The sequence below is a fragment of the Schistocerca americana genome, chromosome 1, assembly GCF_021461395.2.
Source record: "Schistocerca americana isolate TAMUIC-IGC-003095 chromosome 1, iqSchAmer2.1, whole genome shotgun sequence".
Lineage (NCBI taxonomy): Eukaryota > Metazoa > Arthropoda > Insecta > Orthoptera > Acrididae > Schistocerca > Schistocerca americana.
The window spans coordinates 891,348,170-891,360,894 of NC_060119.1; the positions used below are offsets into that span (position 1 = coordinate 891,348,170).

Sequence of the window (12,725 nt, forward strand, 5' to 3'; positions counted from 1 at the left end):
GGTTGCCAAATCTCTCGCTGATTAAGAATGTTTAAAGCATTATTGGCAAGGCCCTCTATCTCATGAATTTGCCAGTTGCACAGAATTTGACAAGAAATCCCTCAGGAGAACATCCAACAATTGTCAATCAATGCCAAGTGAAATAACTGCTTGTGTAAGTGCCAGAGGTGGATGACTTACTCAAGTTGTGAAGCTCTCTCTTCAATAAATGATGCAATTTCTCTGAAATTGCAATCATTGGTTTGTCTGTACATGTAAATCACATCTACCAATTTCTGTTCCATTCAGATATTTCTTTGTGGTCCATCTTTGTTTTTGTTTTGGAGTATATAGGTCTCTGTGAGGCAGCCATATGTGGTGGTGGTGGTGGTGGTGGTGGTGGTGGATGAAATCTAAAGAAGATTCAAAATCTCAATCTCTCTCTCTCTCTCTCTCTCTCTCTCTCTCTCTCTCTCTCTCTCTCTTGTGTGTGTGTGTGTGTGTGTGTGTGTGTGTGTGTGTGTGTGTGTGTGTGTGTGTGTCGGGGGGAGGGGGGGGGGCTGTAAATAAGCACTTCGAGTGATGTGGGGAAAAAGATAAGCTATAGAAAGTAACTGTTCCCTTCTGTATACAGAGTAACTTGATCTTCCTTTCATACTCTTCCCTCCGAGTCATCTTTTGTACTTCTAAATGATAAACAATGTTTTTCATAATAACTGATAAAATTCATGTTTCACTATGTGAAAGCATGTTACAAAATAATGAGCACTGCTTCTGCAATGCCTGTATCCTTCACCCTCATCCCATTTTTTTAAAAGTATGTTACTCATATTGTTAGTCAACATTATACATATTTGAGTAATTATCTCAAACAATTAGTTTTACGAATACTAGTTGATCCCTGTGTAACATTCGATCTTTGGGCAGTGAAAAGGTTGCAATAATAAGTGCAGGTAGACAATTTAGAAAGGTCTTTTGCTTGGAAATGGTTCTGTTTTGTCATGTTCATTCTGTGCTCCTGTAATTTGCTTCATTATTTCCTTTTCTAAAAATGACTGTCCAGGCACTGTCATGGAAAGGTCTTCTCCATTGTGGATACTTCATTATGTCTATATTATTCGTTTTCTTGTTTGAAGTTTGAGAGAGAGCACCATTAGAATTATTGTATAGAGTACATTGTTGTTTGTGTTACTGCTTGGGGTGTGTCACTGTTGTCAGTGTAAAATTTTCCATAGTTCATAAATGAGGGTTTCATATTTTTGAAACAATAGTTTCTGTTACACAAGGATTAAAAATTTCTCAAAGAGATAAAATTTTCCAACAATAATTCTGTTGTCATGATTGTACAGACTGTTAAAGAATAGCCTTGCTGCTATACTGTTTTGTTCTTCCTGCTGGTCCTATTGGGTTCTCACATCTGTGTTAGATAAGTTTGTATGAATGTACTGTGACTGTTGTGTGTTCATTCAAAAATATAAACTTTGTAATTTCTATAAATATTAAATTATCATTTGACAATGTGTGATGGCAATTTCTAATTACCTAACATATATAGTATAAAGTAAAAAAGATAATTTACATGCTTTTGAGAAAATAATTTCTCATGAGAAAGCAAGTGACTTGGAATTCTGAGTGACTGCCATTTTTATAAGCAGTGCTGGCTTTTGTTCTGTAACAGTGAGCCAGTTACTCTTTTTAGGAAATAAACAGGCCATTTTTAGTAGTTAAATTATTATTCTTGTCCATTTATTACAAGGGTTCTTAATGATTCTCTCTTTGTTTTTAAGGCTGGTTCTGGATTTCCACCTTACCAGCAGGCTTCCCCTGGTGGGTACCCTAACCCATACCATGCAACTGCAGAGCTGAGTTACCCAGTGCATCCTGGCAGCGCAGGCAGTCAGTATGCTCCATCTGGACCAGGTTATCCTCCACCTTCCTGTCCAATGAGCATGCCAATGCCACAAAGTATGCCAATGCCACAAAGTATGCCATTGTCTCAAGGCATGCCAGTGCCTCAAGGTATGCCTATGCCTCAGCCAAGCACTACTTCCAATTACAGCTCGGCACCTTATCCTTCAGGAAACACATCTTTTGCACCTCCTGGACAATCATTTACACAGCAGAACTATCCTAACAATTCCTCTTACAATCAGCCATCCACATATCCTGCACAACCAGTGCCTTCTCAGAGTGCACCTTATCCATCACACTCTGGCCCCTATCCTAGTGGTAGGATATCACCGTACCCACAGCATAGCCAGAGTCATGCCAATACTTACTCCTCTCCAGCCAGTAATCCAACTCACGGATATAGTGCCATGCAGTCTTCTCCAGCAGTCTACACGAAGGTGAGAAGTGCCGCCACACTGCGTCTAGAAATATTTATGCACTTTTATTGTCTGATCAATGAATATTATTACAGTGTGCAATTATGTGGAAAAGGCAGACTTTATTTTTCCATCTCCCTGGCTTGTTATTCACACCACCCTATTATTGCCCCCTTTGCTTAGATGTTAAAAGGAGAGTGATAACTTCCATTTTATATTCTGTCAGAATTCTGATTGAAGATAAAAATTTTTTACTCCGCTGGTACTATTAGAGCCATTACTGTTCTCTTGCAATACAAAACATGTACTCAAATCATAAACACACCTGGAAATTATAGAAAGATTTGATTGATCCCTACCTTTTTCGTTAATGCGCTGTGTAGCAGAAATATATCTTCTGACATAAAATTTAGTTTGTTTTGGTGACATAAATATAGCTCTGCATTTCTTTAATTTTAAATGTGTTAAAATTGTTACTGTCTTGGTAAAGGTAGCATTGCTCCAGTGGCCATTCTTGACATATGTAGAAAGCTTCAACAGTTCTCACAACATATTATTTTTGACTGTTATAAGAAGTTTAACTATGAAGTCACCAAATAATTAGTAGTACTATCAGTCATATTGGCATATGTGTCTTTTCATTAGCTGTTAGCTCCCTGAAGAAAGGTTGTAATATATTTTTCACATACAGTACCTGTCAGAAATTATGGTTTGGTGAAAAAGTTTGGTTTAATAATTCATAATGAATGAACTGCATATGATATCCCTGTTTTCGTACAGTGCAGAACCTCTCGGTGTAACTGGTAAAAGTTTCGGAATTCCAGCATAGATTTTTATGAGAGTTCCCATATGCTCCACACCTCTCTCTCTCTCTCTCTCTCTCTCTCTCTCTCTCTCTCTCTCTCTCTCTCTCACACACACACACACACACACACACACACACACACACACACACACACACACATGACCAGTCTGTGGCAGCTGAAGCCAGTTTTGGTTGTCAGTACGGATGCTTTACCCGGTGATACCCAGCATCATTGCTTATTAAATCCAATGACCAGTAATACAAATATGTCCTTTTTACAAATACACAGTGGAAATGGTTGGAAATGTTGATCTTGTACACAGTGCCACTGTGAAGGATAACTTCTTTTTAAGAAAAAACTTTATTTCCCCAGGAACATGACAAATATTCATCTCTGGAGAAACAAATGTAGAATAGACTTTCCTTTGGCATATTTTGCAAATAAGTCATTAGAATTGCTGCTTCGTTAAATTACTGTCAGCCTGAAGTTACTTCTAACACCACAGTGCTTTACTAGGTATGGACTTATTGGAGGAAGCATGCCCTTGGCTTCCTCATATCTTTGAAATGACTGACTCAGCCAGTTGCAAGGAACCTTCAGTAATAAGAACCCTTACTATTGCGCAATTTGGCATTTCTCACATGCGCATTTTACTGGTCAGCCAAAACATTATGACCGCCCACCTAATAGCCGGTATGTCCACATTTGGCGACGCAGTGTGGCGTGGAAGCAGTGAGGCCTCGGTAGGGCACTGGAGGGAGTTAGCATCATGTCTGCTCACTCAAACCTCACCTAATTCTCATACATCCTGGGGAGTGGGAGGTGATGAGCTCTGATGCCATGCTCAGTCCCGTCCCAGATGTTTGATAGAGTTCAGATCTGGCGGGCTGAAGCAGGGGTGACAGTGCATCAATTGGAACTCCCCACTGTGTTCCTGAAACTACTCCATTGCACTCACAGCCTTGTGACGTGGCAAATTATCTTGTTGAAAAAATGCCACTGCCATTGGGAATATGATCATCATGTAGTGTGCAACCAGTGCATGTTACTCCTTCACTATCATGGTGCCATGCACTAATGCTACTGGGCCCATGGATGCCCCTCTGAAGGTCCTCAGAGCACAGTGGAGCTGCTGCCAACTTGTCTCTGTCCCTTAGTACAGGTGTCAAGGACCTGTACCCCAGGAAGACGACATATTCGCGCCCTCCCATTGACACGGTGAAGAAGGTATTGGGATTGATCAGACCGTGCGATGCTCTACCACTGCACCAATATCCAGTGCCAATATCACATGCGCAATTCGGTCATAGTTGCCTGTGTCGTGGTAACACTGGCACGTGCATAGGGAGTCAGTTGTAGAGGCCTGTCGTTAGGTGTATTCGGTGCACTGTGTATTCACACACTTCTTGTAATCTGCCCAGCATTAAAGTCTGATGTTGGTTCCACCACAGCTCACCAACTGTCCTGTTTTACCAATATGCCCAGCCTACGACGTTGGACATCTGTAGTGAGAATTGCCCCCAGCCTAACATCTGGACTTGGTTTCACCTTAGTTTCGCCATGTGTTGAAGGTCCTCACTGCAGCATTCCTTGAACACCCAATAAGTTGTGCGGTTTCCAAAATGGTCGTGCTGAACCCCTGGGTGATCACCATCTACCCTTGGTCAAACTCAGATCGTGTGTCTTCGCCCATTCTACACATGGACAATGCACTCACTGATACTACAGGCACTGTACCTATGTCTAACTAGCAGTCATTCCTCCCTAGGTGATGCTGCTATCACCTGGATGTATTTATATCTATAGTAGGTTGGTGGTCCTAATGTTCTGGCTGATCAGTTTATTCCGAGAGATTAAATAAATAAATTAGGGAAAAAATGAACACCCATACCTTTAAATGTGTAATATGATACTTCACCATCATAAAAATTGTAATGGTGATCATTCAGCAGAGGAATTAAAAAACCAAATCGCATTTGTATTGTTTATAAAGAGAAGCATAACTCAGTGGATATGAGGTGCCCAGAGTGTAACAAGCAGATCCAAATAGAGCAAATTTCTGCTAAGCTAAACATTTCAAACATTGATGCCAAGAGTCAAGACTGTATGTGGAAATTTCAAAGGTACAGTGGCCAATAAAGCTAATGCCCTTATCGCAGTCTTTCAGTAATACATTACACATGATTGGCAAATAACTTTTGGTAACATCTTCTGCTATATCCAGATTCACCTTTGTCCATCGCCAAAGTGAACTAATGTTAATACTTTTTGAAGTAAATGGTCTTCTCCGCTCCAGTGCCCCCCCCCCTTTCCATTTGACGAGTTCCTTGATAAGACAGAAACACACAGGGGCAGTAATACTTTCTCAGATTTGCCAAATGAGGATGAAATTATTGAATAACTTTAGAATCTTGTCCCTGGACTTGTAGTACAAGCAGAGCCATCAAAGTCAGAATTGATAGATCTATTAGCTATACAAGAAGTAATTTTATCACAAGTAAGTAGTGTTTGTACTGTGGAAGTAACCACCTACCTTGAAACCTTCCAGGAGGGAAAGGATTTTATTGTATTGTATTTCTTTTTCTTTGCTTAGTCCAGCAGACCATATAGATATGGTGTAAATCTAAAAAGCTGTGTACAATTAGAAAGATCTTGCAGGGAGACAAATTACGTAAAATATCCAAAGAATATTGGGGCATGCATTTTTCTCTGGACACCTCTATAGGGTGAGAGTGATACTTTACCATGTGTTGTGAATACCCATAAGATAATAGACATCTGAAGCACATCATATTGAGATATACTAAATATGTTCCTCACTAAACTGTTGGAAAATGTTGGGAAGATATGGATCCCCTGCCAACAAACATCAAAACCTTGATGAATTAGAACAGTCTCAAAACTAGGAGTATAATAGGTCAAAAAAGATATAAATTCATGACCTTTTGTGTATTTGTATAAAATAAGTATGCTCTAGATGAAACTGTATTAACCCAGTTGCAAGAAGTCACTAAGACACACAAATTTCATGACAAGCTCAGCTCATGCGTGAATGCATGGAACTCAGTTTCTAGCTAATACATGTATCTTTAGTCTATTACAGATTAAAGTACAGGCCATGTGTTTAGCTTAGTAGCTGATCTTGGTTGTTTGCTAACATGGTGTTCAGAGTAGTTCTTGGTGACGATGGATAGGGTTTACAGAAACTTGTTCTGTTATGTTAAATGCTTGTCATCAGCTAAAGAAGACTGTATTCCTTGTAAATGGGAAATACGTCCACAGAACATGAAAATGTGTTGTTAAATAATTATCAGTGACAGAACACAGCCCTTTTGAATTCGTCCAAATATTAGCAGTGTGTTTACATTTCGTGGCGTGCAGTTGCAGCTGTAGCAGTTCTTAAGTTCTGATAAAGTTGTTTGTGCAGTGTTATACAGTTATTAAATTTAGTAGTTTTCAATGGTGCCTTGTGCTGTTTGTGGCAAAATAATGGTTTAATAAGGGAGGAGGAGGGAACCAACTAGAGTTCCAGTCAAGGAACATTGTATGAAGTCTGTTCAAAAACTTCCACAACTCTGTCCACAAAATTTCTCTATACTTAATTTTTACTTACTGTGCATGGTCTTCTTTAAAATAATCTTCTCCACAATTGATACACTGCTCCCAATGCTGTTTCCACTACTGGCAGCAGTCTTGGTATGCCTCTTGCTGGATCGCACAAGGTGCTGCCTGCAAATTTTCTTTTGATTTGTCTATTGTTGCAAATCTTCATTCTTTCAAAAGGGTTTTCAGCTTTGGAAATAATAAAGTCCACAGGGCCAAGTCTGGAGAGCATAGAGGATGAGGCAGCACAGTCATTTCGTTTTTCTGTGCAATAGTTATGCACCAACAGGGATGAAAGTGCGGGTGTATTATTGTGATGAGAGCCATGAATTGTCTCACACCATTTCAGACCCTTTCTTCTCTCATTTTCTCACAGGCATTGCAACACATACTGATTGTACCTTTGATTAACAGTTGGTCCCTGTGGCATAAATTCATGATGAATTAATCCTTCAAAGACAAAGAAAACTATTAACGTGGCTTTATTTGACCTAAACTGATGAGCTTTTTTTGGTCTTGGAGAAACTTTCCAGACCCACTGTGAAGACTGCTCCTTGGCCTCAACATAATAACTGTAGACCCACATCTCATCACCAGTTGTGATTCTCTTAAGGAACATCTCGTTCTCACTTGCGTGATCCAAAAATTCTTCAGAGTGCATGGTGAAGGTCTTTTTGGTCTTGACTTCTGAATCCTGGGATGAACTTGATGGCAACACAATACATTCCAAGGTGCTATGTCAAGTTTTCATGACATGATGTAACTGAAATGGTACATTCTTCTGCAGTCTTTCAGACAGTCAGCATTAGATTGCCACAATTAATTTTGTTAACATTCCTGACATGATCATCAGTAGACATCAAAAGGTGTCCTGAACAAGGATCATCTTTAACTTCCATGTAGCCCTTTTTAAACCATATGAACCATTTGTAACATGAGTATGGCTCAAGCACTCATCACCAAAAGCTTGCTGCATCATTTAGTGTGTATCTGTAAAGATTTTCTTGAGTTTCACACAAAACGTAATGCAGATCCATTGCTCCTCTAATTCTTGTCATTTCAAGATTCACAGACACTGTGATGCAACGTTCTACTCAATACAGCAATGAGCAGTAACTAACAGACATACAAAAGTGAAGCTTCCAGCAGTTACACATTAAACACAGGCATGTGCATGGATGCCAGCTGAATTTCACTCCAACACAATATTGGCACAAAATTATTAATGTTTCAGAATTTTTTAACAGAGCTCTTATAAGAGGAATTATGATCCTATGAGGTGAGAACGGTTTCTCGTCATCCAAGCTCATCTACAACCAACTACCCTGAAGTTTTCTCATGCTGTTCCATCTGGTAACCTGGAATTTGTGAAATCTCTAGGAACAATCATATACAGCCATCAGTGGCTGGGCTCCTACTGGTTCATTGTATTACAATTGTATTACAATGTCGTCAGCATATAAGTGCTAGTTTTGAGAATGAAACCGGGATAAATATTGTTGGTATGCAGAGAGAGAGCAGTTACAAAGAACTGAAACCTTGGAGGACTTATTTTGGGTCATGTTTGCATGACACTCCTACCAGCAAACAACTCATTGACATCTAGTTTTGGAGTAGCTGTTGAACCACAGTTGCACTGTTTGAAAATTTAACTGTTTAATTTTTGTTAGTAATATATCACAATCAATAGTATCAAAAGCCGTGATGAAAGTGAGCATATTTAAAATGGTCACCTCACACCTGTTGACGACGGTCACCTCACACCTGTTGACGACGGTCACCTCACACCTGTTGACGACGGTCACCTCACACCTGTTGACGACGGTCACCTCACACCTGTTGACGACGGTCACCTCACACCTGTTGACGACGGTCACCTCACACCTGTTGACGACGGTCACCTCACACCTGTTGACGACGGTCACCTCACACCTGTTGACGACGGTCACCTCACACCTGTTGACGACGGTCACCTCACACCTGTTGACGACGGTCACCTCACACCTGTTGACGACGGTCACCTCACACCTGTTGACGACGGTCACCTCACACCTGTTGACGACGGTCACCTCACACCTGTTGACGACGGTCACCTCACACCTGTTGACGACGGTCACCTCACACCTGTTGACGACGGTCACCTCACACCTGTTGACGACGGTCACCTCACACCTGTTGACGACGGTCACCTCACACCTGTTGACGACGGTCACCTCACACCTGTTGACGACGGTCACCTCACACCTGTTGACGACGGTCACCTCACACCTGTTGACGACGGTCACCTCACACCTGTTGACGACGGTCACCTCACACCTGTTGACGACGGTCACCTCACACCTGTTGACGACGGTCACCTCACACCTGTTGACGACGGTCACCTCACACCTGTTGACGACGGTCACCTCACACCTGTTGACGACGGTCACCTCACACCTGTTGACGACGGTCACCTCACACCTGTTGACGACGGTCACCTCACACCTGTTGACGACGGTCACCTCACACCTGTTGACGACGGTCACCTCACACCTGTTGACGACGGTCACCTCACACCTGTTGACGACGGTCACCTCACACCTGTTGACGACGGTCACCTCACACCTGTTGACGACGGTCACCTCACACCTGTTGACGACGGTCACCTCACACCTGTTGACGACGGTCACCTCACACCTGTTGACGACGGTCACCTCACACCTGTTGACGACGGTCACCTCACACCTGTTGACGACGGTCACCTCACACCTGTTGACGACGGTCACCTCACACCTGTTGACGACGGTCACCTCACACCTGTTGACGACGGTCACCTCACACCTGTTGACGACGGTCACCTCACACCTGTTGACGACGGTCACCTCACACCTGTTGACGACGGTCACCTCACACCTGTTGACGACGGTCACCTCACACCTGTTGACGACGGTCACCTCACACCTGTTGACGACGGTCACCTCACACCTGTTGACGACGGTCACCTCACACCTGTTGACGACGGTCACCTCACACCTGTTGACGACGGTCACCTCACACCTGTTGACGACGGTCACCTCACACCTGTTGACGACGGTCACCTCACACCTGTTGACGACGGTCACCTCACACCTGTTGACGACGGTCACCTCACACCTGTTGACGACGGTCACCTCACACCTGTTGACGACGGTCACCTCACACCTGTTGACGACGGTCACCTCACACCTGTTGACGACGGTCACCTCACACCTGTTGACGACGGTCACCTCACACCTGTTGACGACGGTCACCTCACACCTGTTGACGACGGTCACCTCACACCTGTTGACGACGGTCACCTCACACCTGTTGACGACGGTCACCTCACACCTGTTGACGACGGTCACCTCACACCTGTTGACGACGGTCACCTCACACCTGTTGACGACGGTCACCTCACACCTGTTGACGACGGTCACCTCACACCTGTTGACGACGGTCACCTCACACCTGTTGACGACGGTCACCTCACACCTGTTGACGACGGTCACCTCACACCTGTTGACGACGGTCACCTCACACCTGTTGACGACGGTCACCTCACACCTGTTGACGACGGTCACCTCACACCTGTTGACGACGGTCACCTCACACCTGTTGACGACGGTCACCTCACACCTGTTGACGACGGTCACCTCACACCTGTTGACGACGGTCACCTCACACCTGTTGACGACGGTCACCTCACACCTGTTGACGACGGTCACCTCACACCTGTTGACGACGGTCACCTCACACCTGTTGACGACGGTCACCTCACACCTGTTGACGACGGTCACCTCACACCTGTTGACGACGGTCACCTCACACCTGTTGACGACGGTCACCTCACACCTGTTGACGACGGTCACCTCACACCTGTTGACGACGGTCACCTCACACCTGTTGACGACGGTCACCTCACACCTGTTGACGACGGTCACCTCACACCTGTTGACGACGGTCACCTCACACCTGTTGACGACGGTCACCTCACACCTGTTGACGACGGTCACCTCACACCTGTTGACGACGGTCACCTCACACCTGTTGACGACGGTCACCTCACACCTGTTGACGACGGTCACCTCACACCTGTTGACGACGGTCACCTCACACCTGTTGACGACGGTCACCTCACACCTGTTGACGACGGTCACCTCACACCTGTTGACGACGGTCACCTCACACCTGTTGACGACGGTCACCTCACACCTGTTGACGACGGTCACCTCACACCTGTTGACGACGGTCACCTCACACCTGTTGACGACGGTCACCTCACACCTGTTGACGACGGTCACCTCACACCTGTTGACGACGGTCACCTCACACCTGTTGACGACGGTCACCTCACACCTGTTGACGACGGTCACCTCACACCTGTTGACGACGGTCACCTCACACCTGTTGACGACGGTCACCTCACACCTGTTGACGACGGTCACCTCACACCTGTTGACGACGGTCACCTCACACCTGTTGACGACGGTCACCTCACACCTGTTGACGACGGTCACCTCACACCTGTTGACGACGGTCACCTCACACCTGTTGACGACGGTCACCTCACACCTGTTGACGACGGTCACCTCACACCTGTTGACGACTTGTTTTACATCATCAGTCACTGTGATCAAATTAGTTGCTATGCTGGGGTGCTTTTGGAAGCCTGATGATGCTATTATGAATGTTGTAAGTTTTTAGGTAATCTGTCAGTTGTTCATGAACAACATACTAAACGGCTTTAGAAACTGTTGGTAATATGTTGATCTGCCTATAGTCACCTGGTGCTTTTCTTATTGTTCTTGGGTATTGGTCCAACTAAACAGAATAATACATACCGCTAACGAGAGAGATTGAAGATGTCTGACAGCTGGCGGGTGTGGGTATAATTAATCTTCAGAGGTTTACAAAATAGTATCAGATTTTGTCTTTCCTATGATAAAACTGTGCAGTTTCCCCCCACAGTGCCGTTGGAATTGATATCCTATATAAAACAGATTAGAGAACAGACATGCCTAATTTTTGACGTTGTGAACATTTTGCTTTGCTTTGCTCTGTTCCACAGCTTCCTGTATACCTCATATAGTTCAGATGTCAGATTTCACATGAGTTTTATACTTGCTACCTTCATTTTTATAGAATGTTTAGGGGTATGTCTGCCAAACAATGTTGTAATGTGAAACTTTCTGGCAGATTAAAACTGTGTACTGGACAGAGACTCGGAACTCGGGACCTTTGCCTTTCGCGGGCAAGTGCTCTACCAACTGAGCTACCCAAGCACAACTCACGCCCCATCCTCACTTGCCTGCGAAAGGCAAAGGTCCCGAGTTAGTCTTGGTCCAGCACGCAGTTTTAATCTGCCAGGAAGTTCCACATCAGCACACACTCCGCTGCAGAGTGAAAATCTCACTCTAATGTTGTAATGTGTCTGGTACTGAGGTCCTGGACTTTAGACAATTGCTTACATCCTGCCATGCAGTATCCGAAAACTTCTTTTGTAGGACATTGTGGTTAACCTGTTTTACATTTCTATAAGGTATTATGTGAGATTTTTATCTGGTGATCTGCATTGATTACATTAAGAATAGAACATCATGGGCAGAATGGCTTGGGGCAGATGTCTGGCATGAATTACTTTATACAGGCTCTTTGTTATATCTCATAGGGCATGACTGTGGTCATGTGATGGGTTGGATCCAGATAAAATTTGAGTGGAACAGCCTCCGTAAATTATTTGCAGAATGAGATTTTATCTTCAGGTTTTAGTCTCCCATAACAATTACATGCCTGCACTGTGATGCTAGCAAGCAGAAGGAAGATATATTACAACTTTTAACTGCCTTATATTATTATTATTATTATTATTATTATTATTATTATTATTGTAGTAGTAGTAGTAGTAGTAGTAGTAGTAGTAGTAGTAGTAGTAGTAGTAGTAGTTCCTGATGATGTCTGTATGTATTTTTATATAATAGTTAGCAATACTCCTGAGATGAGCAGTAATAAG

At 43.6% G+C, this 12,725-nt stretch overlaps 1 protein-coding gene across 2 annotated transcripts in view; it reads left to right on the forward strand.

Annotated features, from left to right (window-relative positions):
• LOC124614435 (annexin B9-like) overlaps positions 1 to 12,725 on the forward strand; it is a 137,545-nt gene that overhangs the window by 69,328 nt on the left and 55,492 nt on the right. For both annotated transcript variants that reach the window (XM_047142944.1, XM_047142943.1), the window contains exon 3: positions 1,767 to 2,327. In XM_047142944.1, the coding sequence (XP_046998900.1) occupies positions 1,767 to 2,327 (561 nt within the window). The remainder of the gene's footprint in view (positions 1 to 1,766; positions 2,328 to 12,725) is intronic.